This window comes from Leucoraja erinacea, chromosome 2, assembly GCF_028641065.1.
Source record: "Leucoraja erinacea ecotype New England chromosome 2, Leri_hhj_1, whole genome shotgun sequence".
NCBI classification, from domain to species: domain Eukaryota; kingdom Metazoa; phylum Chordata; class Chondrichthyes; order Rajiformes; family Rajidae; genus Leucoraja; species Leucoraja erinaceus.
This window is the reverse complement of record NC_073378.1, coordinates 63,337,752-63,364,084: the sequence shown is the minus strand read 5'-3', so window position 1 is coordinate 63,364,084 and position 26,333 is coordinate 63,337,752. Positions and strand designations below refer to the sequence as shown.

The 26,333-nt window shown below is 41.5% G+C and overlaps 1 protein-coding gene across 6 annotated transcripts in view; it reads left to right on the top strand.

The window, feature by feature from the left end:
• LOC129710817 (regulation of nuclear pre-mRNA domain-containing protein 1A-like) overlaps window positions 1-26,333 on the top strand; it is a 66,815-nt gene that overhangs the window by 1,729 nt on the left and 38,753 nt on the right. For all 6 annotated transcript variants that reach the window (XR_008725735.1, XR_008725739.1, XM_055658075.1 and 3 more), the window contains exons 2-4: window positions 18,576-18,705; window positions 21,418-21,524; window positions 21,614-21,711. Coding sequence is in view for 4 of the 6 variants with exons in the window: in XM_055658075.1 (XP_055514050.1) it covers window positions 18,576-18,705; window positions 21,418-21,524; window positions 21,614-21,711 (335 nt within the window). In the remaining 2 variants the exon portion in view is untranslated. The remainder of the gene's footprint in view (window positions 1-18,575; window positions 18,706-21,417; window positions 21,525-21,613; window positions 21,712-26,333) is intronic.

The following is a 26,333-nucleotide window of genomic DNA, read 5'->3' as shown; positions in this document are numbered from 1 at the left end:
ACATTGGTTGGTTAGTAAGGTTGCAAACTTGTGTGTGTTGCCAACTGTGAGGAGAGCATTTAAAGTATACAGCAGGATGTAGTTTAGTTTAGAGATACAGCGTGGAATCAGGCTCTTCAGCCCACCGGGTCCGCGCCGACCAGTGACCCCCACACATTAACACCACCCTACACCCACTCGGGACAATTTTTACATTTACCAAGCCAATTAACCTACCCTTCCAAACCTGTACGTCTGGAGTGTGGAAGGAAACTGAAGATCTCGGAGAAACCCAGACAGGTCACAGGGAGAATGTTCAAACTCCGTACAGACAGCTCCTGTAGTCAGGATTGAACCCGGGTCTCCGGCGCTGAATTCGCTGTAGGCCACAACTCTACCGCTGCGCCACCGTGACCTATGCAGATCATAGAAATGGTCAACGGAGAAATGGACAGAGCAATGACAGATGCAGATCCAAGCAATTGAGGTGTTGCACATTGGGAAGTCAAATGTCAAAGGGAAGTATACAGTTAATACAAGATCCTAAACAACATTGATGTACAGTGGGATCTTGGGGTACAAGTCCATAGCTCCTGAAAGTGGCAACACAAGAGATAGCATGGTAAAGACAATGTTATGATGCGTAGACACAAAATGCTGGAGTAACTCAGTGGGTGCGGCAGGATCTCTGTTGAGAAGGAATGGGCGACGTTTCGGGTCGAGACCCTTCTTGCTTTCATTGTTCAGATCAACATGATCCCACCACCAGTCACATCTTCCCATCCCTTTCTGCAAAGAATAAACGGAACGGTACTGAATATTTATCTGACCGCAGAATCTGTGGTTAGACTAAATAAATTGAGCAATGTGAGTGTTTACCAAATTAAGTTGAGAGGTAATTCAGAAAAATGCTGGTATTTCAGTAGTAGCTAATGCAGGAAGTTGGGTGGGGTTATAACGTTGGAAGATGTCAGTGCTGGCATGTGATTAAGCGTCAACAAAGTTACAAACACTTTTGAATTTCAAACAGACGCCAGGGATAGGGATGGAGTCATGTTGCTGTGGATTGGAGGTTTGTGACAAGGGTGAAATGGTAGCTTCATCTTCCAAACATAGATTTATTTTCCTTTATTACTGAATGTGGGATAAACATGCTGGTAGGCCCCAAGTGAGGTGGTGGTGGTGAGGTAGAGCTGGGCTTTTGTCACAATTAGAAGCCAATCTTTTCACGGCGATGTGATAGCATGCAGGTGAGCAATGATGGAGGACCATAGGCAGCTGTTCATCAGAAGGGTTTCACGTAGGTTTTCTGAGCCGTTTCCAGTACTTTCATTAGGGAGAAGAAGATTGCAAGGATCGGATTTTCTCCCTCCCTATACTTTGCTCTTAAATATAGTTTCCTGACTATGCAATGCTTGACTGTCAATTAAACAGCAGGCCAGATTGGAAGTTGTAGAAAGAAGTTCAGTATTTGTGCTTTTCTGTTATGAATATTGAGGTTAGTGAACCAAAATTAAAGCAGTAATAAAATGTTTGGTTTGTTTTAATCTGGGAACTAAATTGTCACCCATCTTTCCACCAGCATTGGAGAACACAACAGTTTTGAATTTATGATCTGTTAGTGTAAATTTTGGGGTGGAAAATTAGGTTTTGATTTGATATCCATGATGATCGCAATATGAAGCCATTTGACAAGAGGACTACATTTGTTTTGAAGAAAAACATAGTTTGCACTACCCCTTTGTTAATTAAAGAATTGAAACTGCTGTACTTAATCATATAATAACATAATTACCTTGGAAAGAATTTTGGAAATATCCTCTTTATTCTTTAGCACTAAATATTAAAAAGTAATTGAAGACTTGATGCATGGTTTGAAGGAATCCTTCCCTAGGCCAAATACCATATAGAATGCTTGCTTGTTTCCTGGGGACAAGATGCAAGTGAATTTGGACATCAACAATTTCTTCTGCCATTTGGAAGATCTAGTACTCTTGCAAAGTTCTACAAAATAAACATATAAGAGATGTTGAATTCTGAGAGGAATTGTTTTCACTTCATAAATGAACTTAGCTAAAGTTTTTTATGAATAAAGATTAATCTGTGGATGTAATACAAGTAAATTCATCCTGAAAAGCCACGCAAGAGAAACTGAAAAGGGAATAGCAAAACCTAATCAAAAGGAGAATGGATGTATTAAATTATTTGAAACATGGAGACGAAGGAATTTGCATGTTGGTGTCCCCTTTCAAGTTTCATTAAGCCCAGTTTAAAGACTTGAAGTGCATTAATATATTTATGCCGGACCATTCAAATGAGTTGAATTGCTACTCAACCTGGTTGCATTAGAAAACGGCATTTTTTTTGTCATCTTTGTAAAGGATTGTTATTAATACAGTGAGGTTGTGCCGTTACCCTCCAAAGAAAGTAGATTGCTTTCTGTCCAAGTATGTTTTGTTTAATTGGATAGACTTGGTTTATACTCTCTAGAATTTAGGAGATTGAGAGGGGATCTTATAGAAACTTACAAAATTCTTAAGGGGTTGGACAGGCTAGATGCAGGAAGATTGCTCCCGATGTTGGGGAAGTCCAGGACAAGGGGTCACAGCTTAAGGATAAGGGGAAAATCCTTTAAAACCGAGATGAGAAGAACTTTTTTCATACAGAGAGTGGTGAATCTCTGGAACTCTGCCACAGAGGGTAGTCGAGGCCAGTTCATTGGCTATATTTAAGAGGGAGTTAGATGTGGCCCTTGTGGCTAAGGGGATCAGAGGGTATGGAGAGAAGGCAGGTACGGGATACCGAGTTGGATGATCAGCCATGATCATATTGAATGGCGGTGCAGTCTCGAAGGGCCGAATGGCCTACTCCTGCACCTAATTTCTTATGTTAATTACCATTGAAGATCTGATTTACTTCATTTATCATTCATTCATGCACACTGCAAGCATATATTTAGAGAATGAAAATTGCTTCTAATTTGTGCAAAGTGATGTTTCAGCTAAAAGTTGGACGTGCAACTGAATATTGATGTTGTGTTGATAGAGAGGAAAATAATCATGAAAGTACACTGGGCTTTAACTACAAGAAAATGAACAAATCTGTTGTTCATCTGTTCTTGGGTGAACTGTTTAATTATCAGATAAATGAGTTCCTGAATAAACGTTAATCTTGATGTTTAAAAGCTCAAAATGTTACAACACGGTTGAGTGATTTTAGGGGATATTTCTGGATATGGGAATGACAATATAGAAATAGTGTCAGCCGAATGTTTTGTTCTTGAGTCTCTGTCATGGAATTTGTCTTCAACTTTCTGGTCAAGATCCCACACAAGAGATTAGTGTGCAAAATTAGAGCCTATAGTATTGGGGGTAGGTTATTGACATGGATAGAGAACTGGTTGGCAGGCATGAAGCAAAGAGTAAGAATTAACGGGTCCTTTTCAGAATGGTAGGCAGTGACCAGTTGGATGCCGCAAGGCTCGGTGCTGGGACTCCAGTTATTTACAATATATATTAACGATTTTGGCGAGGGAATTAAACGTGACATCTCTAAGTTTGCGGATGACACAAAGCTGGGTGGTAGTGTGAGCTGCGATGAGGATGCTATGAGGCTGCAGGGTGACTTGGATAGGTTGGGTGAGTGAGCAGATGCATGGCAGATGTGGATAAATGTGAGGTTATCAACTTTGGTGGCAAGAACAGGAAGGCAGATTATTATCAGAATGGTGTCAGATTAGGAAATGGATAGGTGCAACGAGACCTGGGTGTACTTGTACATCACTCACTGAAAGCAAGCACGCAGGTACAGCAAGCAGTGAAGAAAGCTAATGGCATATTGGCCTTCATTGCGAGAGGATTGAGTTTAGGAGCAAGGAGGTCCAACTGCAGTTGTGCAGTGCCCTGGTGAGACCGCACCTAGAGTATGGTGTGCAATTTTGGTCTCCTAATTTGAGGAAGGACATTATTGCTATTGAGGGAGGGAGTGCAGCATAGGTTCACCTGGATAATTCCCGGGATGGGGGGACTGACATATGATGGAAGAATGGGTCGACTGGGCTTGTATTCACTGGAATTTAGAAGGATGAGGGGATCTTTTGGAAACATATAAAATTCTTAAAGAATTGGACAGGCTAAATGCAGGAAAAATGTTCCCCATGTTGGGGTAGTCCAGAACCAGGGGTCACAGTTTAAGAGTAAGGGGTAGGCCATTTAAGACCGAGGTGAGGAAACATTTTTTCACCCAGAGAGTTGTGAACCTGGAATTCTCTGCTTCAGAAGGCAGTGGATGCCAATTCAGTGGATGTTTTCAGAAGAGAGTTAGATTTAGCTCTTGGAGGTAAAGGAATCAAGAGATATGGGGGGGAAAAGCAGGAACGAGTTGCTGATTTTAGATGATCAGCCATGATATTGAATGGAGGTGCTGGCTCAAAGGGCCGAATGGACTACTGTGCCTATTTTTCTATGTACTACAGTATGTTTCCGACTGGGTAAGTGCACTACCAACTGAACTACAGCTGCTGTTAATGGGTGTTGTGATATTTACTTGGACAGAAGGCTATTAATGGCTTTGACAGTGGCAAGATTTTAACTAGCCAAAATCAGTTATATTGCCAATAAGTGTGTGAAATTATGTATTTTTATATGAATGGTTTCCAGTTTGCTATATATTTTTGAAAAATTGTATTGGTGGAAGCTGCAGTCAGTCATTTGTCATAAGGAGTGAATTTGTCAAAGTTCTAAGTTGGGACAAGGGCAACAATTATGGTATTAGATAGACACCTGATCAGAGTAGTTGTTTAAGGAGGAACTGCAGATGCTGGAAAATCAAAGGTAGATAAAATTGCTGGAGAAACTCAGCGGGTGAGGCAGCATCTATGGAGCGAAGGAAATAGGCAACGTTTCGAGCCAAAACGTTGCCTATTTCCTTAGCTCCAAAGATGCTGCCTCACCCGCTGAGTTTCTCCAGCATTTTTGTCTACCTGATCAGAGTAGATTGTTTTTGAGGAAAGGTTTGTCCGGAAAGTGGAATACTTTAAAAAATATACAACAATGAAAGGTTACGGTAAACATGTTCCTGCTAGAGTGAAGGACAAAGCAGGTAGGCTCTGGTTAGGAGAAAGGAGGAGACGTGGGTTAAGTATAGGCAGCTAACTTTGGCCTATTTTATCATGCGCTTCTAAGTACTCTGAAACCTCATCCTTAATAATGGACTCTAAAATTTTACCCACTACTGAAGTCAGACTAACTGGCCTATAATTACATTCCTTTTGCCTTGCTCCCTTCTTAAACAGTGGAGTCACATTTTTGATTTTCCAGTTGCCTGGAACTATTCAAGTCATGAGTGTTTTATTGTCGTATGTCCCAGATAGAACAATGACATTTGTTCAGCAGCACAACAGAATATGTAATCATAATAAATAATATAGCAAAAACTCACGGGGGGGAAAAAGAACAAACAATAACAGTGCAATAATAATAATAGTCTATTGTAGTTCATAGCTTATTCGTTGTTGTGTTTAATAGCCTGATGGCTGTAGGGAAGAAGCTGAACCTGGACGTTACAGTTCTCAGGCTCCAGTACCTTTTCCCGAAGGTAGTGGTGAGATGAGTGTGTGGCCAGGATGGTGTGGGTCTTTGATGATGTTGGCTGCCTTTTTGAGGCATCAACTACGATCGATCCCTTCGATGGTGGGGAGGTCAGAGCCGGTGATGGCCTGGGCAGTGTTTACAACTTTTTGCAGTCTTTTCCCCTCCTGGGCATTCAAGTGCCGAACCAGAATCCATAATCTTTACAGCAATCTCTTTCAGAAGCCTGGGGTATAGTCCACCAAGTCCAGGTAACTTATCCTCCTTTAGATCCTCTCAGATTAAGGAGGATCCAAAGAGATTTTAAGAATATTAAGGAAAAGGGGTAACCGGAGAAAGAATAGGGCTCCGGAGAGAGAGTAGAGGGAATAGAAACCAAAGTGGGCATCCATGTGTAGTGCTGCAGGAGATGGGCAGGGTCCTCGATACATATTTTACCTGTATTCACCGCGGAGAAAGGCATGAAGATCTGGGAACTTGTGAAAGTTAATGGAGATGTCTTATTTTAGTCGACAGGCTGTCTGTCCTCAAGTCATCTCCATTGTCTAGTAGATGAATTCCTAAAACATAGGAAGATTTATCTCCTGGACCTGATCATATATATCCAAGATCACTGAAAAGCAAGATACAAAGTTTGCAGGAGTCCTGACTGAGATATATGAATTACCGTAGAGTTGCTGCCTTACAGCATAAGCAGAGCCAAAGACCCGGGTTCGATCCCAACTACGGGTACTGTCTGTACAGAGTTTGTTCTTTCTCCCCGTGACTTGCGTGGGTTTTCTCTGAGATCTTAGATTTGCTCTCACACTCCAAAGATGTATAGGTTTGTAGGTTAATTGCCTTGGTAAATGTAAAAATTGTCCCTAGTGGGTGTAGGATGGTGTTAATATGTGGGGGTCGCTGGTCGGCAAGGACCCGGTGAGCTGAAGGGCCTGTTTCCGCGGTGTATCTCTAAACTAAACTAAAGACTGGAGGGTGGATGATCTTGTGCCTCATTTAAGAAGGGCTGCAAAGTAAAAAATTTGTCGACCAGTAAGTTAGTTTTCTCAAAAAGCTACCAGAAAGGAATCTAAGAAATAAGAAATGCATGCATTTGGAAAAACAGATTAATTAACAATGGTCAGCACAGGTTTGTTTATGCGACATTATATTTCTCAAATGTTATTGAATGTTTTGAATAAGTAACCAAGAAGTTGACAAGGGCAGGGCCATTGATGTACTTCACGTGGACTTAGAAACATAGAAAATAGCAGGAGGAGGACATTCGGCCCTTCGAGCCAGCACATTAATCGTGATCATGGCTGATCGTCCCCTATCAATAACCTGTGCCTGCCTTCTCCCCATATGCTTTGACTCCACTAGCCCATAGAGCTCTATCTAACTCTCTCTTAAATCCATCCAGTGACTTGGCCTCCACTGTGGCAGGGAATTCCATAAATTCACAACTCTGGGTGAAAAAGTTTTTTCTCACCTCTGTCTTGAATGATCTCCCCTTTATTCTAAGACTGTGGCCCCTGGTTCTGGACTCGCCCAACATTGGGAACATTTTTCCTGCATCTAACTTGTCCAGTCCTTTTATAATTTTATATGTTTCTATAAGATCCCCCTCATCCTTCTAAACTCCAGTGAATACAAACCTAGTCTTTTCAATCTTTCCTGATATGACAGTCCTACACTGCACTGCTTCAATCACAAAGATATCCTTCATCAAATTAGGAGACCAAAACTGTGCACAATACTCCAGATGTGGTCTCACCAGAGCCCTATACATCTGCCACGCCTCTGCCCACTCACTCAATCTGTCCAGGTCACCCTGCAACCTCCTAACATTCTCTTCACAGTTCACACTGCCACCCAACTTTGTGTCATCTGCAAACTTGGTAGTGTTGCTCCTTATTCCCTCTTCCAAATCATTAATATATATGGTAAACAGTTGCGGCCCCAACACCGAGCCTTGCGACACTGCACTCGCCCCTGCCTGCCATTCTAAAAAGGACCCGTTCCATCCTACCCTTTGCTTCCTGTCTGTCAACCAAATTTCTATCCATGTCATCACCAATACCATGTGCTCTAATTTTAGTCACCAGTCTCCTTCAAAGGCTTTCTGAAAGTCTAGATACACTACATCCACTGGCACCCCTTCATTCATTTTACTTGTCACATCCTAAAAAAATCCCAGAAGATTAGTCAAGCATGATTTCCCTTTAATAAATCCATGTTGACCTGGACTAATCCTTTTACTACAATCCAATTGCCCCATTATTACCTCTTTAATAATTGACTCCAGCATCTTTCCCGCCACCGAAGTCAGGCTAACTGGTCTGTAATTCCCTGTTTTCTCTCTCGCTCCTTTCTTGAAAAGTGGGATAACATTAGCTATCCTCCAATCCACAGGAACTGATCCGGAATCTATTGAACATTTGAAAATGATCACCAATGCGTCCACTATTTCTAGAGCCACCTCCCTGAGGACCCTGGGATGCAGACCACCAGGCCCAGGGGATTTATCATCCTTCAATCCAATTAGCCTACCCAATACTATTTCTCGCTAATGAAAATTTCTTTCAGTTCTTCTACTCCCTTGGAGCCTCTGTCCTCCAGTACATCTGGGAGATTGTTTGTGTCTTCCTTAGTGAAACACTAAGGGGCAGAAAACGCTGGTGGGTGTTGTGTACAGGCCACCTAACAGTAGTAGTGAAGTTGGAGATGGTATCAAACAGGAAATTAGAAATGCGTGCGACAAAGGCAAAACAGTTATAATGGGTGACTTCAATCTACATATAGATTGGGTGAATGAAATTGGCAGGGGTGCTGAGGAAGAGGATTTCTTGGAATGTATGCGGGATAGTTATCTAAATCAACATGTAGAGGAACCAACGAGAGAGCAGGCTATTTTAGACTTGGTATTGAGTAATGAGGAAGAGTTAGTTAGCAATCTTGTTGTACGTGCCCCCTTGGGCAAGAGTGACCATAATATGGTTGAGTTCTTCATTAAGATGGAGAGTGACATCGTTAATTCAGAAACAATGGTTCTGAACTTAAAGAAAGGTAACTTTGAGGGTATGAGACGTGAATTGGCCAAGATTGACTGGCAATTAATTCTAAAAGGGTTGACGGTGGATATGCAATGGAAGACATTTAAAGACTGCATGGATGAACTACAAAAATTGTTCATCCCAGTTTGGCAAAAGAATAATTCAGTGAAGGTAGTACATCCGTGGATAACAAGGGGAATCAGGGATAGTATCAAAGCGAAGGATGATGCGTACAAATTAGCCAGAAAAAGCAGCATACCGGAGGACTGGGAGAAATTCAGAGACCAGCAGAGGAGGACACAGGGCTTAATTAGGAAAGGAAAAATAGATTATGAAAGAAAACTGGCAGGGAACATAAAAACTGACTGCAAAAGTTTTTATAGATATGTGAAAAGAAAGAGATTAATTAAAACAAATGTAGGTCCCTTGCAGTCAGAAACAGGTGAGTTGATCATGGGGAACAAGGATATGGCGGACCAATTGAATAACTACTTTGGTTCCGTCTTCACTAAGGAAGACATAAATAATTTGCCGGAAATAGCAGGGGACCGCGGGTCAAAGGAGTTGGAGGAATTAAGTGAAATCCAGGTTAGCCGGGAAGTGGTGTTGGGTAAATTGAATGGATTAAAGGCCGATAAATCTCCAGGGCCAGATAGGCTGCATCCCAGAGTACTTAAGGAAGTAGCTCCAGAAATAGTGGATGCATTAGTAATAATCTTTCAAATCTTTTTAGATTCTGGAGTAGTTCCTGAGGATTGGAGGATAGCAAACGTAACCCCACTTTTTAAGAAGGGAGGGAGAGAGAAAATGGGGAATTACAGACCAGTTAGTCTAACATCGGTAGTGGGGAAACTGCTAGAGTCAGTTATTAAAGATGGGATAGCAGCACATTTGGAAAGTGGTGAAATCATTGGACAAAGTCAGCATGGATTTACGAAAGGTAAATCATGTCTGACGAATCTTATAGAATTTTTTGAGGATGTAACTAGTAGCGTGGATAGGGGAGAACCAGTGGATGTGGTGTATCTGGACTTCCAGAAGGCTTTCGACAAGGTACCACATAAGAGATTAGTATACAAACTTAAAGCACAAGGCATTGGGGGTTCAGTATTGATGTGGATAGAGAACTGTCTGGCAAACAGGAAGCAAAGAGTAGGGGTAAACGGGTCCTTTTCACAATGGCAGGCAGTGACTAGTGGGGTACCGCAAGATTCAGTGCTGGGACGCCAGCTATTTACAATATATATTAATGATCTGGATGAGGAAATTGAAGGCAATATCTCCCAAGTTTGCGGATGACACTAAGCTGGGGGGCAGTGTTAGCTGTGAGGAGGATGCTAGGAGACTGCAAGGCGACTTGGATCGGCTGGGTGAGTGGGCAAATGTTTGGCAGATGCAGTATAATGTGGATAAATGTGAGGTTATCCATTTTGGTGGCGGAAACAGGAAAGCAGACTATTATCTAAATGGTGGCCGATTGGGAAAAGGGGAGATGCAGCGAGACCTGGGTGTCATGGCACACCAGACATTGAAAGTAGGGATGCAGGTGCAGCAGGCAGTGAAGAAAGCGAATGGTATGTTGGCTTTCATAGCAAAAGGATTTGAGTATAGGAGCAGGGAGGTTCTGCTGCAGTTGTACAGGGTCTTGGTGAGACCACACCTGGAGTATTGCATACAGTTTTGGTCTCCAAATCTGAGGAAGGACATTATTGCCATAGAGGGAGTGCAGAGAAGGTTCACCAGACTGATTCCTGGGATGTCAGGACTGTCTTATGAAGAAAGACTGGATAGACTTGGTTTATACTCTCTAGAATTTAGGAGATTGAGAGGGGATCTTATAGAAACTTACAAAATTCTTAAGGGGTTGGACAGGCTAGATGCAGGAAGATTGCTCCCGATGTTGGGGAAGTCCAGGACAAGGGGTCACAGCTTAAGATAAGGGGGAAATCCTTTAAAACCGAGATGAGAAGAACTTTTTTCACACAGAGAGTGGTGCATCTCTGGAACTCTCTGCCACAGAGGGTAGTCGAGGCCAGTCCATTGGCTATATTTAAGAGGGAGTTAGATGTGGCCCTTGTGGCTAAGGGGATCAGAGGGTATGGAGAGAAGTCAGGCACGGGATACTGAGTTGGATGATCAGCCATGATCATATTGAATGGCGGTGCAGGCTCAAAGGGCCGAATGGCCTACTCCTGCACCTAATTTCTATGTTTCTAAGACAGATCCGAAGTATCTATTCAACTCTTCTGCCATTTCTTTGTTGCCCATAATAATTTCACCCGTGTCTGCCTTCACGTGACCCACATTTGACTTTGCTCCTTTTTTTCCCCGACTTCTGATTAGGTTCTGCCTTGTAAGCTGTTCTGGAAGGTTAGATCGATATGGGACCCAGGGAGTGCCAGCTAACTGGATACGTAATTTAGCAATGTTACCAAATTTTGAGATTTTAAAAATCAAGTTTGCAATTTATACCATCAGATAAAGCATGAAAAGAAGTTTAATTTGACACCTAATTCATATCTTCAGTATTAAAACAGTTATGGCCATTTTCATACTCGGAAATAAGCATCTTGTTCCCTTTTGCATTTTCATTGACAACACAAAAGCTGTGATCGAGGACAGTCAAAAGGCCATAACTTTCTTAAAAATTAAGAGAACTGAATGACATTTTCAGTTATTATCGATTGAAGCATTCTGAAACAAATATAAAACATCTTACTTGGATGACCTGAAATTAAAGCATATAATTAGTTAATAAACTAATTGTAGCTAATTACAAAATTGACCGTTGTGACGGAAATAGTAATAAACATCCAGACTGCCATGAAAATTCAAAAATGTGATATTCTCAAGATCAGAACTTTAATATTATTGCATAATATGCTGTAAGTCCGTAACAGATAGGTAAATAAATTCAAATTTCTAGCAATAGACCAAGTTTTTATGGAGAAGATCAGTTGCTAGCTGGTACATTGGCATATCATAATCAGCAGCATCATCACACTCCTCAGATTGTAACCAATAAGCAACTCTGTGCACCTTGTTTTTCCTCAACTTTTCAATTTTGGCATTGTAAACTACAAGTTTTTGCTCATCAAACCACACATGCCATGCCTTTCTGCCCACTACTTTCCCATTAAGAATGTCCTGTAGATTCAATTTCTTAAGAAAAGGATGATTTAAAAAAAAATAGCCTGTATCCAAATAACAAACTAATCCCATTCACACAGGAATTCACAATATAACATGATTTTTAAATCTTACTGTCATAAATGTATATGCCAGATGGAAGGAATTTAATGTTTAATTCCCATAAATTAAGCCAGAAACATCCTCTCAAAATATAATCAAAACTATTGTTTTTTGCACAATACATGTGACTCATACTGTTGTGAATATATAGTTTAAAAATAATGATCATGGAGAGAGAATAACACAAAATATAGATAATTTAGATGGCTTATGACATGATTTTCCACAAAAAAATGGGCATTTTAATCATCTTGCTTCTGAAATGCGATCGATTGGAACGTTGCGGTTGCCGTGAATTTGAACTCCGTATCGGCAGGAAAAACACTGCCAGTTCGTATGGGGCCCAAATCACATTTTCGCAACGTAAAATTAGATTAAAGCCATCCCAAGAAGCAAGATTATATGTAAAATATATGACTTACACTTTGTTTCGTCCTGTTCTTGCGATCCGTCACGGTGTAGGCGTTGAGGGCATTCGAAGTCGCTTTTTATTTTAATCCAAATATTAAATTGTCCAGCAATTAAAAAAAAATTAAATATAGCGCAAACGGGATTTGGATCGATTATTCTTCACCAGCTAGCAGCCCGAGGAAGTCTGCCTCCGATAGGCAGTACAAAACGGCATTTAAAACCCGCCCCCCCCCCACCCATAATGGCGCCAAAGTCGCGCACACGGCCAGTGGCAGAACTGCAGCGCCGCTGAAGGTAAGTATTGTAACAAGGTAAGTATTGTAACATTGCTATGTAACTGGCTTAATGGGAGGAAGCAGAAGATGATAGTGAAAGGTTGTTTTTCGGACTGGAGGCCTGGGACTACCAGTAGACAGTGAAGTTGGTTATCAAGAAGTGCAAACGGAATTTGATCAACTAGGCAAGTGGGGTAAGGGGTAGCAAATGTAGTTTAATTGCAGAGAAGGATGGGGTATCGCAATTTGGGAAGTCACATTTATTTGGGAAGAACACTTGGCATGTTGGCCTTCATTTGTTAGGGCACAGAGTTTAGAAGTTGGGATGCCATGTTACAGTTATGCAAGGCGTCGATACGGAGTAATTTGTTCAGTTTTGGTCATCCTGCTAAAAGAATGATGCTATAAAGTTGTGCGGTATTGCCAGGATCAAGACCCCAGTTCCTCTTTGTGAACCCCTTGTTCTTTGGTCTGCCTCCACTACGAGCTTGACTCCTTCCACCCTTCTCTCCGTTTCTCCGATCCTCTGGGATGAGCAGTGGCTGGGCTCAGTGGTTCCCCACTCGGTGGTGGGCTTTCCAGCTCCGTGACAGATGAGGCTTGTCTGCTGCCGGGGGGTGGGCTCGTCACCACGGTCTGTATACAAATAAAAACTGGCCCCACACATCTCCATTAAACATTATCCCTCCAATCATATAGCTATGCCCGCTAGTGTTGAACATTTTCACCCTGGGTAATGGGTTCTGACTGTATCTATACCACTCATAATTTAATATAATTTTATTAAGTATCCACTCAATCTCTGACGTTTGCTCAATCTCAGAGCAAAACAATCCAAATTTGTCCATCCTCTCACTGTAGCTGAAACCCTCTAATTCAGGCAGCATTACATCGACGATTGCTTTGGGGTGCTACCTCCTGCACCCACACACGAATGACTGACTTCATCCGCTTCACCACTAACTTCCATCCGGCACTGAAATACACCTGGACCATTTCCGACACTTCCCTACCATTTCTTGACCTCACTATCTCCATCGCAGGTGATAGACTTCTGACCAACATCCACTATAAACCCACTGACTCCCATGGCTATCTAGACTACTCTTCTTCCCACCCTGCTTCCTGTAAGGACTACTCCCCTACTAATTCCTCCGTCTACGCCGCATCTGCTCCCTGGATGAGGTGTTCCACACCAGGGCATCGGAAATGTCCTAATTCTTCAGGGAACGGGGATTCCCCTCCCCTACTATAGATGAGGCTCGCACCAGGGTCTCTTCCATACCCCGTAACACTGCTCTCTCTCCCCATCCCCCCCACTCGTAACATGGGCAGAGTCCCCCTAGTCCTCACCTTTCACCCCACTAGCCGTCACATACAACAAATAGTCCTCCGTCATTTTCGTCACCTCCAACGTGACCCCACCACTTGCCACATCTTCCCATCTCCCCCCCTGTCTGCTTTCCGCAAAGACCGCTCCCTCCGTAACTCCCTTGGCAATTCTTCCCTTCCCTCCCGCACCACCCTCTCCCCGGGCACTTTCCCTTGCAACCGCAAGAAATGCTACACTTGTCGCTTTGCCTCCCCCCTCGACTCCATTCAAGGACCCAAGCAGTTGTTCCAGGTACGACAGAGGTTCACCTGCATCTCCTCCAACCTCATCTATTACATCCGCTGCTCTAGATGTCAGTTGATTTACATCGGTAAGACCAAGCGTAGCCTTCGCGATCCTTTCGCCGAACACCTCCGCTCGGTCCGCGTTAACCAACCCGACCTCCCAGTGGCTCAGCACTTCAACTCCCCCTCCCATTCCGAATCCGACCTCTCTGTCCTGGGCCTCCTCCATGGCCAGAGTGAGCACCACCGGAAATTGGAGGAACAGCACCTCATATTCCGCTTGGACAGTCTGCACACTAGTAGCATAAACGTTGAATTCTCCAATTTCCGTTAGCCCTTGCTGTCTCCTCCCCATCTCTGCTCTCCCTCAGCCCTCGGGCTCCTCTTCCTTTTTCCTTCCCGCCCCCTCCTCGCCCTCCATCAGTCTGACGAAGGGTTTCGGCCCGAAACGTTGCCTATTTCCTTCACTCCATAGATGCTGCTGCATCCGCTGAGTTTCTCCAGCACTTTTGTCCACCTAGCATTATTGTTAACCACTTCTGCACCCTCTCCAAAGCCTCTACATTTTTCCTGAAATGGGGCAACCATTACAGCATGTACTACTCCAAATGCTGCCTAACCAAAGTCCTTTGGAGCTGCATCATGACTTCCTGACTACCTTTTCAAAACTATAATTTAACTTGGCAGCCATGAGTAGATAATATTTTTTCATTTAAATCAGTTTATTACCTCAATCCATGCAGTAAAATTTGACCACACAATCTAGCTGCCAATCGAAATGTTGCATTTTCAGAATTATCTTTCAGGTGAACATTGAAGTAGTCAGATTATTAATGTAGATGTATTTAGTATTTCGTAGGTTGTGGACCAAGTGCTGGTGAAAGCGATTAGCGTAGATAGGTACTCGATGGATCGCATGGACATGGTGGGCCGTTGGTCCTGCATGTGTGCCTCATGACTCTAAAGTATTAGTAGTGGTCTAATCCTGATTTGAAATCATGGCTACCCAAAGTAACTTTATGGTCTCAGCTGTTTGTTCATGAAACAGAGTTATTAGCAGGATTTCATTCAAATAACGTCAAGCTTGTGAACCGGAATATTCCCATATCGTTAAGCATAGATCCAACCCTGATGCAATAAGGAATGTAGAAAGACATAATGGGTGCAGTAACATCTGGGTAGAAAAGTACTTTGCTGCCTGGTGATGCTACAATATAGTACCATTTACACATTAAATAGTGGAGCTAGCATCTTATTCCACCTTCAACGATCTGAACTCTCCAATCCTACCGTGTCCTGATATGAATGTGGTTGACAATTAAACAGCTAATGGGAGATGGCTTCAAGAAGATAGTTAATCACTGCATCACAGACAATTGTTGTAGCATGGGACCCATACACAAATAAAAACATTTCTTCCATCGAACGTGTCCAAAGACAGGCAGCTCAATTTGTTACTAACACCTATGAGAGAGAAGCGAGTGTCACCAAACTTCTGAATTCTCTGGGGTGGAACCCTCTCCAAGACAGACGTGAAGCTCACCGTTTGACCTGTTTTTACTAAATGTTAAATGGTCAGCTCGACATAGATTACAAGACCTATACCAAACCCAAACCAATTAGGAGCAGACGAGGGCATTCGATCCAATTTGTGATCCCACCTACAATTGCAGATGTGTACAGCAATTCGGTCTTCCCCCGCACAATTAAAGCATGGAATAATCTCCACCCTACTATAGTTACCCAACCCGATGCAACTAAATTTAAAGTAGCTCTTTCTTCCCAATAACCCTTTCTGGCTTAAGCCCACCCTTCACCACCTCCAGTTTAAATTCCATTTGGAATATTTTGGAGGACCAAGAAACCAAGAACCAAGAATTAATTTGAAATGTTGACCTTGCAAAAATCCAGAGCCCTACACTTTTAAGCGATAAATATACTACCCACTTCTGAACAGTCAATTTCTCGCTTGTTAATTTGAAATGTCAGAATAATTCTTGTATGTAAATAAGCAATATTTATCTCATAATGAATCATTTAATAATAGCGGAGCTGTGATAGAGTTGTTGCCTTACAATGCCAGAGACCTGGGTTCAATACTGTCTAAAGGTGCTATCTGTATGGTCTTTGGATGTTCATGCTGTGACTGCGTGGGTTTTCTCCGGGTGCTCCGGTTTCCTCCCACGTTTCAAAGGCGTGAAGATTTATAGGTTTGGAAATGCTAAAGCTGTGTTGCCTTTGGTTTGGAAATGCTAAAGTTGCCTTGCCTAATTAAAGTTGCCTTGGCTAATTAAAGTTGCCTTGGCTAATTAAAGTGGCCTTGGCTAATTGTTGCCTTGGCTAATTAAAGTTGCCTTGGCTAATTAAAGTTGCCTTGGCTAATTAAAGTTGCCTTGGCTAATTACAGTTGCCTTGGCTAATTGCAGTTGCCTTGGCTAATTGCAGTTGCCTTGGCTAATTACAGTTGCCTTGGCTAATTACAGTTGCCTTGGCTAATTACAGTTGCCTTGCCTAATTACAGTTGCCTTGCCTAATTAAAGTTGCCTTGCCTAATTAAAGTTGCCTTGCCTTCTTATATAATTAAAAGTCTAATCTTGACCACTTCCTGTTTGCGCTTTATATTGATTTTAGAAAAAACACTACCACGTACGGCTGTGATTTTTAGCCATCTTACTCGGATTCCCCTTCCGCTCATCAGGTGCCGAAGGTTTTTCCCATTGATGAAAAATAAGAGTTATTAGTGTTTAAAAAATGTTGAGATTCTCCTGTCAATCACGCCATGCAGGCCATGCCCCTTCTGGTGGGAGAAGGGGTGGGACTATAAAACCCAGAAGTGTGGGCTGGTTCAGTCTCTGCAAGATGGAGGAGGGAGAGGTCATGACTCGTTGTCTTTAGTGGCCTTGCACCCTGCTTGAAATGGTATGAAACTGCACTTGAATTTGGTGGCCTTGCACCCTGCATGAAGTGGTAAGAAACTGCACTTGAATTTGGTGGCCTTGCACCCTGCTTGAAATGGAATTTCAAGGAATAGCCGTGAGTCAACTGCCAGCCCACCAGCCGTGAGTGAGTGAGCTGCCAGCACAACAGGCTTGAGTGACTGAGCCGCCAGCCCAAGAATCCATCCGGCCCACAATGTCCATACTAGACCTCTGAAAAACAGTCCCTTCAGCCCACAACACACATACTAGCTCTCCAGAAAGCCCCCCCCCACAGGCCAACAATATTAGAATTGGCGGCGAGGTGGAATAATATTGCGTTGGGAGACCAGCCCTCCCATGTGATGCTGGGACCAAACAGGTCCCACTTAGTCTAGTAATTTATAAAAACATGTACTCAAACGATTAAGTGATTTAGTTTGACCTGGAACCTGGGTTTAAAATCCAAACATAGTAAATAATAAAAGTGTGAAGTGCATGATGGATATGGTAGATTAATAAACCTACCATAAAAAATGTAGCAATAACTGGCAATGACAAAGTATAAAGAAGTAATACATCATTTACAAATAATATATGCTCCTTTAAACTGTTAAACCCCGAGAGGAAAAATTAATGGTTAACAAAATATGGGATTATAGGAAAATGTTGCTGCCAAAATCAGTAAGTAGGAATCTTAGGAAAATACCAAAATTCAGCAAAATGGGCTCTGATAGAGAATGCAGAATATGTGAATAATCAGGAACAAAAGGCTCAAGAATTTATTTATAGAAAGAAAGGTTAGTATGGTCCCTTGAATTGGGACAAATTGGGAAATAAATTTCATGAAAGGAGGCACAGGGAACATGGAAATAATGGAGATTGTGCATATTGATGGAAACATATTATTAGAGAACTAAATGGCACTGAAAGTTGATAAAACCCTGGACCAGATGACGTGTGTCCATAGGATTCAAGTCATTAGATGGCTATGGTAAAAATGAATGTATTGGTTATCATCTTTCAAATTTCCAGTGATTGATGAGAATTCCCATTTTGGAATGCAAGAAATGTAACCTCATTTTAAAGATAGCATGACAGAATCATTGATGTAGTGTACTAGAATCTATTATTGAGGATGCAGCTGACAGGATAGTTAATGGTAAAACAGTTGATATGTGTTGCCACTTTCTGAAGACTTTTTATAAAATGCCACATGGGAAGGAAGGGTACAAGATTTCCTTCCACAATGAGAAAATAAGTATACACCACAACTGCCCTGATTTCTAGCTCTTGGCCAAATGCTCTTTGAGTTTGCCATTATTCTGTATGCTGGTTTTCTGCAGTGTCCAAAAATCAAAACGTTAAATACAAAATAATGCCTTTAGTTATTGTTGCAAGTTGGACATTTTTGTATGTTATTGTGTGTATTCATTTAATGCCATGCTCAAAAAGAAATCGTTTGTTAGAACTAAAGTTCTATTACCTTTATTTTGTCCCCAGCTAAACCAAGTAGAAAACTGACCTTCCTTTATCTGGCAAATGATGTGATTCAGAATAGCAAGAAAAAGGGACCAGAATTTACCAAGGACTTTGCACCAGTTTTGGTGGATTCATTTTCACATGTTTCAAGGTACCATCGTGTTCAGTAAAAATATGATTCAATGACACCTGCCTGCTTTTAGGTAATAAAAATCCCCGACATTAAACTTTATTTGACAATGTGGCAAGATATGGTTAAAGGTGAGCTTGTATATTTCCTGTATGAAATGACGAATATAATCTTTTCCAAAGGATCTTTCTGTGCATTGTGAAACATCAAACGTGCAGAAACTTTTTCAATCTCTCAATACATACTTTAAACTGAAATATTGTGAAGTAGTGGAGCATAAGATTTTTTTAAAACACATTACAACTTTGACTTGTACTCAATGCCCCTACTGATAGACAATAGGTGCAGGAGTAGGCCATTCGGCCCTTTGAGCCAAACATACCATAGGCCTTAATAGACATAAAATGCTGGAGTATCTCAGCAGGTCAGGAAGCTTCTCTGGGGGTGATGTTTTCGGTCAGGAGCTTTATTTAAACTGATTATAGCAGTGGAGTGACTGGAAGCAAGAGAAAAAAAAACAGGATGTCGGGGCCAGCAACAGATGACCGCAGGCAGGGAAATTCCCTGATAGGCTGATTGTTGCCTATGGATGGTGTAATCCCAAGAAGGATACATCGTTGTGAACTGTGGAACGGGTTTTGACTTTTGGTGGAAGGGGGAAAGGGAGTGTTCGCAGAAATTAGCTAAAATCCTCAACTACTTGGTTCACTCATCCTTTCCCACCCAAACCACCCTCTCCCCAGGTACTTTCTTCTGCAACTGTAGGAGATGTAAACATGTGTGTTTGTACCTCCTACCTTAGCTCCATCCAGGGACCACAACAATCCTTCCGTGTGAGACGGAGGTTTACATGCACCTCCTCTAACCTCAACTACTGCGTCCCGACATGAGCTCCTGTACATTGGTAAGACAAAGCATGGATTCGGTGACTTTCGCTGAACTGTTTCCCTCGGTCATATTGGATCTCCTGATGGCTAAACATTTTAACTCCCCTTTCCGTTCCCATACCAACCTTTCTGTCCTGGGCTCCCTCCATTGCCAAAATGAGACCACATTCAAATTGGTGGAGCAGCACCTCATATTTTGGGTGGCTTGCAACCCAGCGGTATGAATATTGATTTCTCTAATGTTAGGTAACTTCCAGAATCACTCCCCTTCTTCCCCTCCTTCCCCGCCCCCTCCTGTAAAGGTTGGTTAACCAGTTCCACAATTAACAACTATGTATGGCTCATGGGACCACATCATCTATAGCCGACAATCACCCTATCGGGGAACTTCCAGCCTGAGGTCATCTGTTGCCGGCCCCGATTTGTTCTGTTTTTTTGTGTTTCCTAGAAGCATCCCAACTCTAAATGCCACCTATCCATTTTTTCCAGAGATGCTGCCTGTCCTGCTAGGTTATTTCAGCATTTTGTGTCTATCTTCAGTTCTCAGAAATAGTTGAAATCAATATAGTATCCGCTGCCTCGGCAGGGGATAAGCTACTATTTTTCTGCCTACTTTGGGCGTTATTGTGTGGAAGAACAGAGTTCCAAGATTATTTCCTTTAATCCATACTGTCTCCAGCCGTTGTTGTCAAGCATTCATTTCTCTCTCTGAGGTGGCACTGAAAGCAATTGTCAGTTGGACAATCTCATTTCTGCGCTACCATAAACAATTTTCACTGTTCTCTCCATCCTTCCCCTTCTCTGACCCCACATCTTTGTCAGTTTTTTTTATGGCCCATTGACCTGAAACATTAAACATTTTTCCATAAATGCCAGCTGACTTTCTGTGTTTTCTTCAGGACTCCAGCGTCTTTTTTTTTTTGTTTTTCCAATGTTTTCAAATTTGTTGGCAATTCAAAATTGGAAAATGCGAAAAATCGGTCTTGACAATTATTTTTATTAATTAATTCCAGAATAGAATCCAATATGATGGCTGAGATTACATTTCAAAATAGGCAGACAATGTAAATAGGAGGCCATTATATTTATTTTTTTAATGATGAGGCAAAATCAAATTTTTTGTATATCTTCATTACTACAGATGAGCTCGACATTCTGGCCATTCAGAGAACAGAAATCACCCTAAAAAAATCACAAAACACCTCCCAAAAATTTGAAATGCAGAATAAAGTTTGCTCTCATGAAATTAATATGGTTAAAGCAAAGTAAAGAGATACAATATTCAGTTCAATAATTATACCCACATTGCAGGACAATAAAAGCTATCTTTCTATCTGTCTATCTGTCTATCTGTCTATCTGTCTATCTATCTATCTATCTATCTATCTATCTATCTATCTATCTATCTATCTATCTATCTATCTATCTATCTATCTTATCTATCTATCCAATATTCATTTGTCTCTCATTTGGTGACAAAGCTTTGCATTAAAGAAAATCGTAATACAGACTATTCTCTGGGAATACAAACAACACTTGCTGCAACATAGGATCACTTGTAATCTTAAGTAATGTGTTCTTAACAAACTGATCATTGACATTTAACAATGTCAATTTTACAAAACAATGGCATTTTACAAAATAATGGGAAATCCTTTGTCTATAAACCATGTAGCATGTGTGATCTTTCCAACATTGAAATGATACTATCTGCAATTTCCAAATTTGGTAATCTCCATTGAAATGAGCGTGCTGAAAGTTAATGTATCCAGCTGAACTCGATGTAGATTAGTGTCCTTGGGGTAAAATTTACTCTAATTCAATGTTTCTTTTCCTTGCTTGACAGTGAATCCGATGAGAATTGCAAGAAGCACTTGGAAAGAGTATTAGCTATTTGGCAAGAGAGGATGGTTTATGAGAACAATTTCATTGACCAACTTAAGCAGATTCTTTGTACGTATAAACCTTTCATCAGCAAGATCACCCATATTTTATTAACTTACTGCTTTTTAAATTTAAAAATGTATTTTCCTTCCTATAAGCAACCGAGAAAAAGGCCAAGAAACGTACCTTTGAACAAATACAGGAGGAGGAAGATGATGACTATCTTTCCAACAGCACACCTAAAGAACCACCAGAGGTAATACCAGATCTTATAAGAAAAATTCAAAATATTGAACATACAAATTTCATAATGTATATGCGTATCTGATTTTTTTTAAAGTCCAAAAGCAGGTTTCATCTGTACTCGGGATAGTTCAAATTAAATATTGTAATAATTGCTGGAAATGGACTAAAGAGATTGAAATAATTTTATTGTCACTTTGGAGGTTCTGTTATTTTGAGTTAATTTCACTGTAAGCTGTGGATGCTGGTGAAGGTGCTTTTTGTGTCGTTGCAGGATGAATGCCTCGCAGGAGAGGATTGCCCGTTGTGATGCAATGACTAGCAGTTTGTCGCAAAATAATTTACAGGTCATTATCAGGAAATTCTGTGTCCAATTTACAATAGTACATTGGTTCAATAAGTCGACTTCATATTTTTCTGACAACAAACCTTTTGGTAGGTTTTCATATGAAAGATATACTTCTGCATGCCATGTCGATATTAGTTAGACCACAGATCAGCACTGCATACAATTCTAGTAGTCACATTGCAGGAAATATGCAAAAGACGAGCTGGTACTGGAGGAGATGCAGAAGGGAGTTATGAAGAGGAGGCAGGACTGTAAAGATTTTAGCCACGAGGAAAAATTGGCTAGTGTTTGTTGTCTTTGAAACAAAGGAAACTTTGAATGACTATTTGTGATGTCATAGAGTCGTACAGCATGGAAACAGGGCCTCCAGCCCAGCTTGATCTTGCCAATCAAGATACCCCATCTACACTTGTCCCATCTCCCTGTGTTTGGCCCATATCCCTCTAAATGTTTCCTATCCATGTACCTGTCCAAATATCTTTTAAATGTTGTTATAGTTTCTGCCTCAACTACCTCCTCTGGCAGCTCATTCCATGTACCCACCACCCTCTGTGTGAAAAGGTTGCCCCTCAGATTCCTATTAAATCTTTCCCCTCTGACCTTGAACCTATGTCCTCTGATTTTTGACTTTCTTACCCTAGGTAAAAGTCACCATGCATTTACCCTACATGTTCCCCTTATGATCTTATACACCTCTGTCAGATCACCCCTAATCCTCCTACGTTCTAAGGAATACAGTATTAGCTTACCCTACCCCTCCCCATAGCTCAGGCCCTCGAGTCCTGGCAAAATCCTCGTAAATCTTCTCTGCACTCTTTCCAGTTTAACACCATCTTCCTATAGCAGGGTGACCAAAATTGAACACAATACTCCAACTATTGACTAACCAGTGCCGTGTACAGCTACAACATAACATTCCAATACTCAATACCCTGACTGATGGAGGCCTATATGCCAAAAGCCTTTTTGACGACCTTATCTACCTCTGACATCACTTTCCAGGAATTATGCACCTACACTTCCAGGTCCTCTGCTCTACAACAGGGTTTACTGTGAAGGTCGTAACCTGGTTACACTTCTCAAAATGCAACACATCACATTTATGTGATTAAACCATTAAAGTCTCTCCACTATCAAACTGATCAAGATCCTGCTGTAGACTTTGATAACCATCTTCACTCTCCGCCACCCACTTTAGTATCATTTGCAAATTTACTAATCCTGCCTTGTATGTTTTCATCCAGTTCATTAATATAAACCACAAACTGCAATGGGCCCAGCACTGATCCTTGATGCACACCACGACTCACGGGAATCCTGTCTGAAAAACAACCTTCTACCATCACCCTCTGCTTCCTTCCATGGTTAATTTTCTATCCAGTCGGCTAGCTCTCCTTGCATACCATGTGATCTAACCTTCCAGAGCAACCTACCATGTGGAACCTTGTCAAATCCCTTGCTGAATTCCATATAGACACGTCTACAGCTCTGCCTTCAACAACCCTCTTGGTTACATCTTGAAACACATTCTGTCACGTACAAAACCGTGCTGACTACCCCTAATCAGCCTTTGTCTATTTAAAGGCATATATACCTTATTCCTCAGAATACTCTCTAGTAAACTTCTGACCACAGATATTAGGCTAACTGGCCTCCAGTTCCCAGGCCTCTCCTTGCAGCCCTTTTTAAAGAGGGGCACAACATTTGCCACCTCCAGTCTTCCGGCACCTCGCCCAATTCTAATTATGACTCATGCCAGGACATATGCAATTTCTTCTCTAGCTTCCCGCAATGTATTTGGATAGATCTGATCAAGCCTGGGAGATTTATCTACTTTCGTACATGTTAGGACATTCAGCACCTTCTCGACCATAATACTGACTGCCCTCAAGCTGCTTTCATTGACTGCCCAGGTTTCCCAGTTTTCATGCCTTCACGATGTGGCTCCACACAGAGATGACCATTTTGATTCTTGAGGGCCCCAATTCTCTTTGGTTACCCTTTTCCCCTTAAGGTGCATTATACCTTCTTTCCTGCCATTACCACTGCACTGTACAGTGTGCTCCTGTCTGGCTTTGTATTAACCTCCTTGCCTAGGATTCCTCGCCAAAGACTCCCAAGCCAAAGACTCGGGGCCTGTGAACGTTAGTGACTGACGTCCGTAGTCGCCCTAAAACCTGTCAAGTTGTACGGTATTCCGCGTCACCGTCAATTCAAACTACGACTCTCCACGTCACCCGCCTTCATAACACAAGAAGGTTACACTGAAGTATGATAGTCACATGGGAAATGAACTTATCTACAATAAATCTAAGGACCAATAACTTTTTAAGAAATAAATTGTTTATTTAACGTCAGCTTAAAAATAACATTAGGTTACACAAAAAAGCTGGAGAAACTCAGCGGGTGCAGCAGCATCTATGGAGTGAAGGAAATAGGCAACGTTTCGGGCCGAAACCCTTCTTCAGACCCTTCTTCAAAAATAACATTATATTGAATAACAATAATTCATTTACCAAAAAAGGTTTAACTTCAACAAAAGTAACTGTATATATTTAACGGAATATTTCAAAGACCATCATAAGCAAAAATGTTATTCAACAACAATAGTCAGATCTGAAAATAACATTACAATTTACATCAACTCGCATGAACTTCAACAAGACAAAGATCATTATTTTTTCACCACATTAGAAAGAACATCATTTCAGATGTTCTTAATAATATACTTTGTACATTTATGTACTTTTGTACTTTTCATTATTTATGGGCACTTTACCCCTGGCTATCTTCACCAAATAATCTAAAAAGTTTTGAAAGTCGGCGCTTTATATACCCACGTCACCGGGCGTCACCCGCAGGACAAAATACGTCAGCATGTGACAGGACTCACAACGTGATTAGATACCCAGATGTCGCCTGAAGATTTTGAACATTCCAAAATCCAGGGTCGGCAGGGAGACACCGCATGTCACTACATGCGTCACACCCGACCACCCCGCGGTAACCTCTTTTCAGGCTGTTGCCGAAAATGTCGCCCAAGTGGGACAGGCCCTTAACACTTCCCATACATGCTGTATTTTCCCTACATGCTGCACTTCCCCAATTCTGGAGTATGAAAGTAGTGCGAGACTAGATACATCTTTACCAAGTGGCACAGGCAGAGTTGCGGCATTGCTTCTTGTCTGGTTATAAAGATTGTGATATCTTTCATTTCATCTGCCCTTCATAGCACTTATGAAGTAAGGCATTTAGTAAGGATGAATAAAACACACAAACGCAGGAGAAACTCAGTGGCATCTTTTCAGTCTGAACGGTCCTGTCCCTAAACGTTGTTTGTTCATTCCTACCACAGATGCTGCCTGACCCGTTGAGTTCCTTCCGCACATTGTCGTTTGCTCAAGATTCCAGCAACTGCAGTTTCTTGTGTCTCAATAGTAAAGGTGATTTGGCAGAAGACTGAACTGATTACTATAGTTTTCAAGTACATTTCATTAGCAGGGATATCACGATGAAAGCTAATGTTTTTGTTTAGTATTTAAATGTTTTTTAGCAATCGAATACCTGTGTAATGAGCCCTTAAAAAGTTGTATGACAGAGTTTAAATAATATGGCCCAATTGTAAAATAGAATCAGATTTTGGGTAGAAACGAGCACAGGATTTTCAAATTGCTTTATTTCTGAAGCATTGTTCTCATTCCTGCATTGAAAATCTTTTTTAATATATAAACAAGATATCCAAAGCATTAGGTTTTCGATCGTCATCAGTAGCACCTAGTATTGTCAGAAGCCAGGCACCATTTAGCTTGTGAACTTTGGGGACTGCTAGAATAAGAGGAAAGTGACACCAGATGTGGAAGAGCTTGGAACTTATTCTTAACTCACAGCCGAGTATGGTTAAATGAAAAGCCACCAGTGGCTGCAGAACTATTACACAAAATCAAAATCCCAGAGGAACTCCGTGTCAGAGTCAGAATACAGCATCGGTGGAGGCAAAAGCGTTGTTGATGTTTCTGATCATTTTGCATCTGTCGAACATTCCTTGTCTTCCACGGATGATTTTTGACTTATTGAGTTATTTCGGCAGGTTGTTTTTGCTCAGGATTCCAGAATCTGAAATTTATCTTGTTGCTGCAGAACTGATATTCCAAGATATATGTACTTTCATTGAATCACACAGCATTGGAACAGACCCAACTTGGTGACACCAACAACTCTGAGCTTAAATTGTGTAGGAAGGAACTGCAAATGCTGGTTTAAATCGAAGATAGACACAAAATACTGGA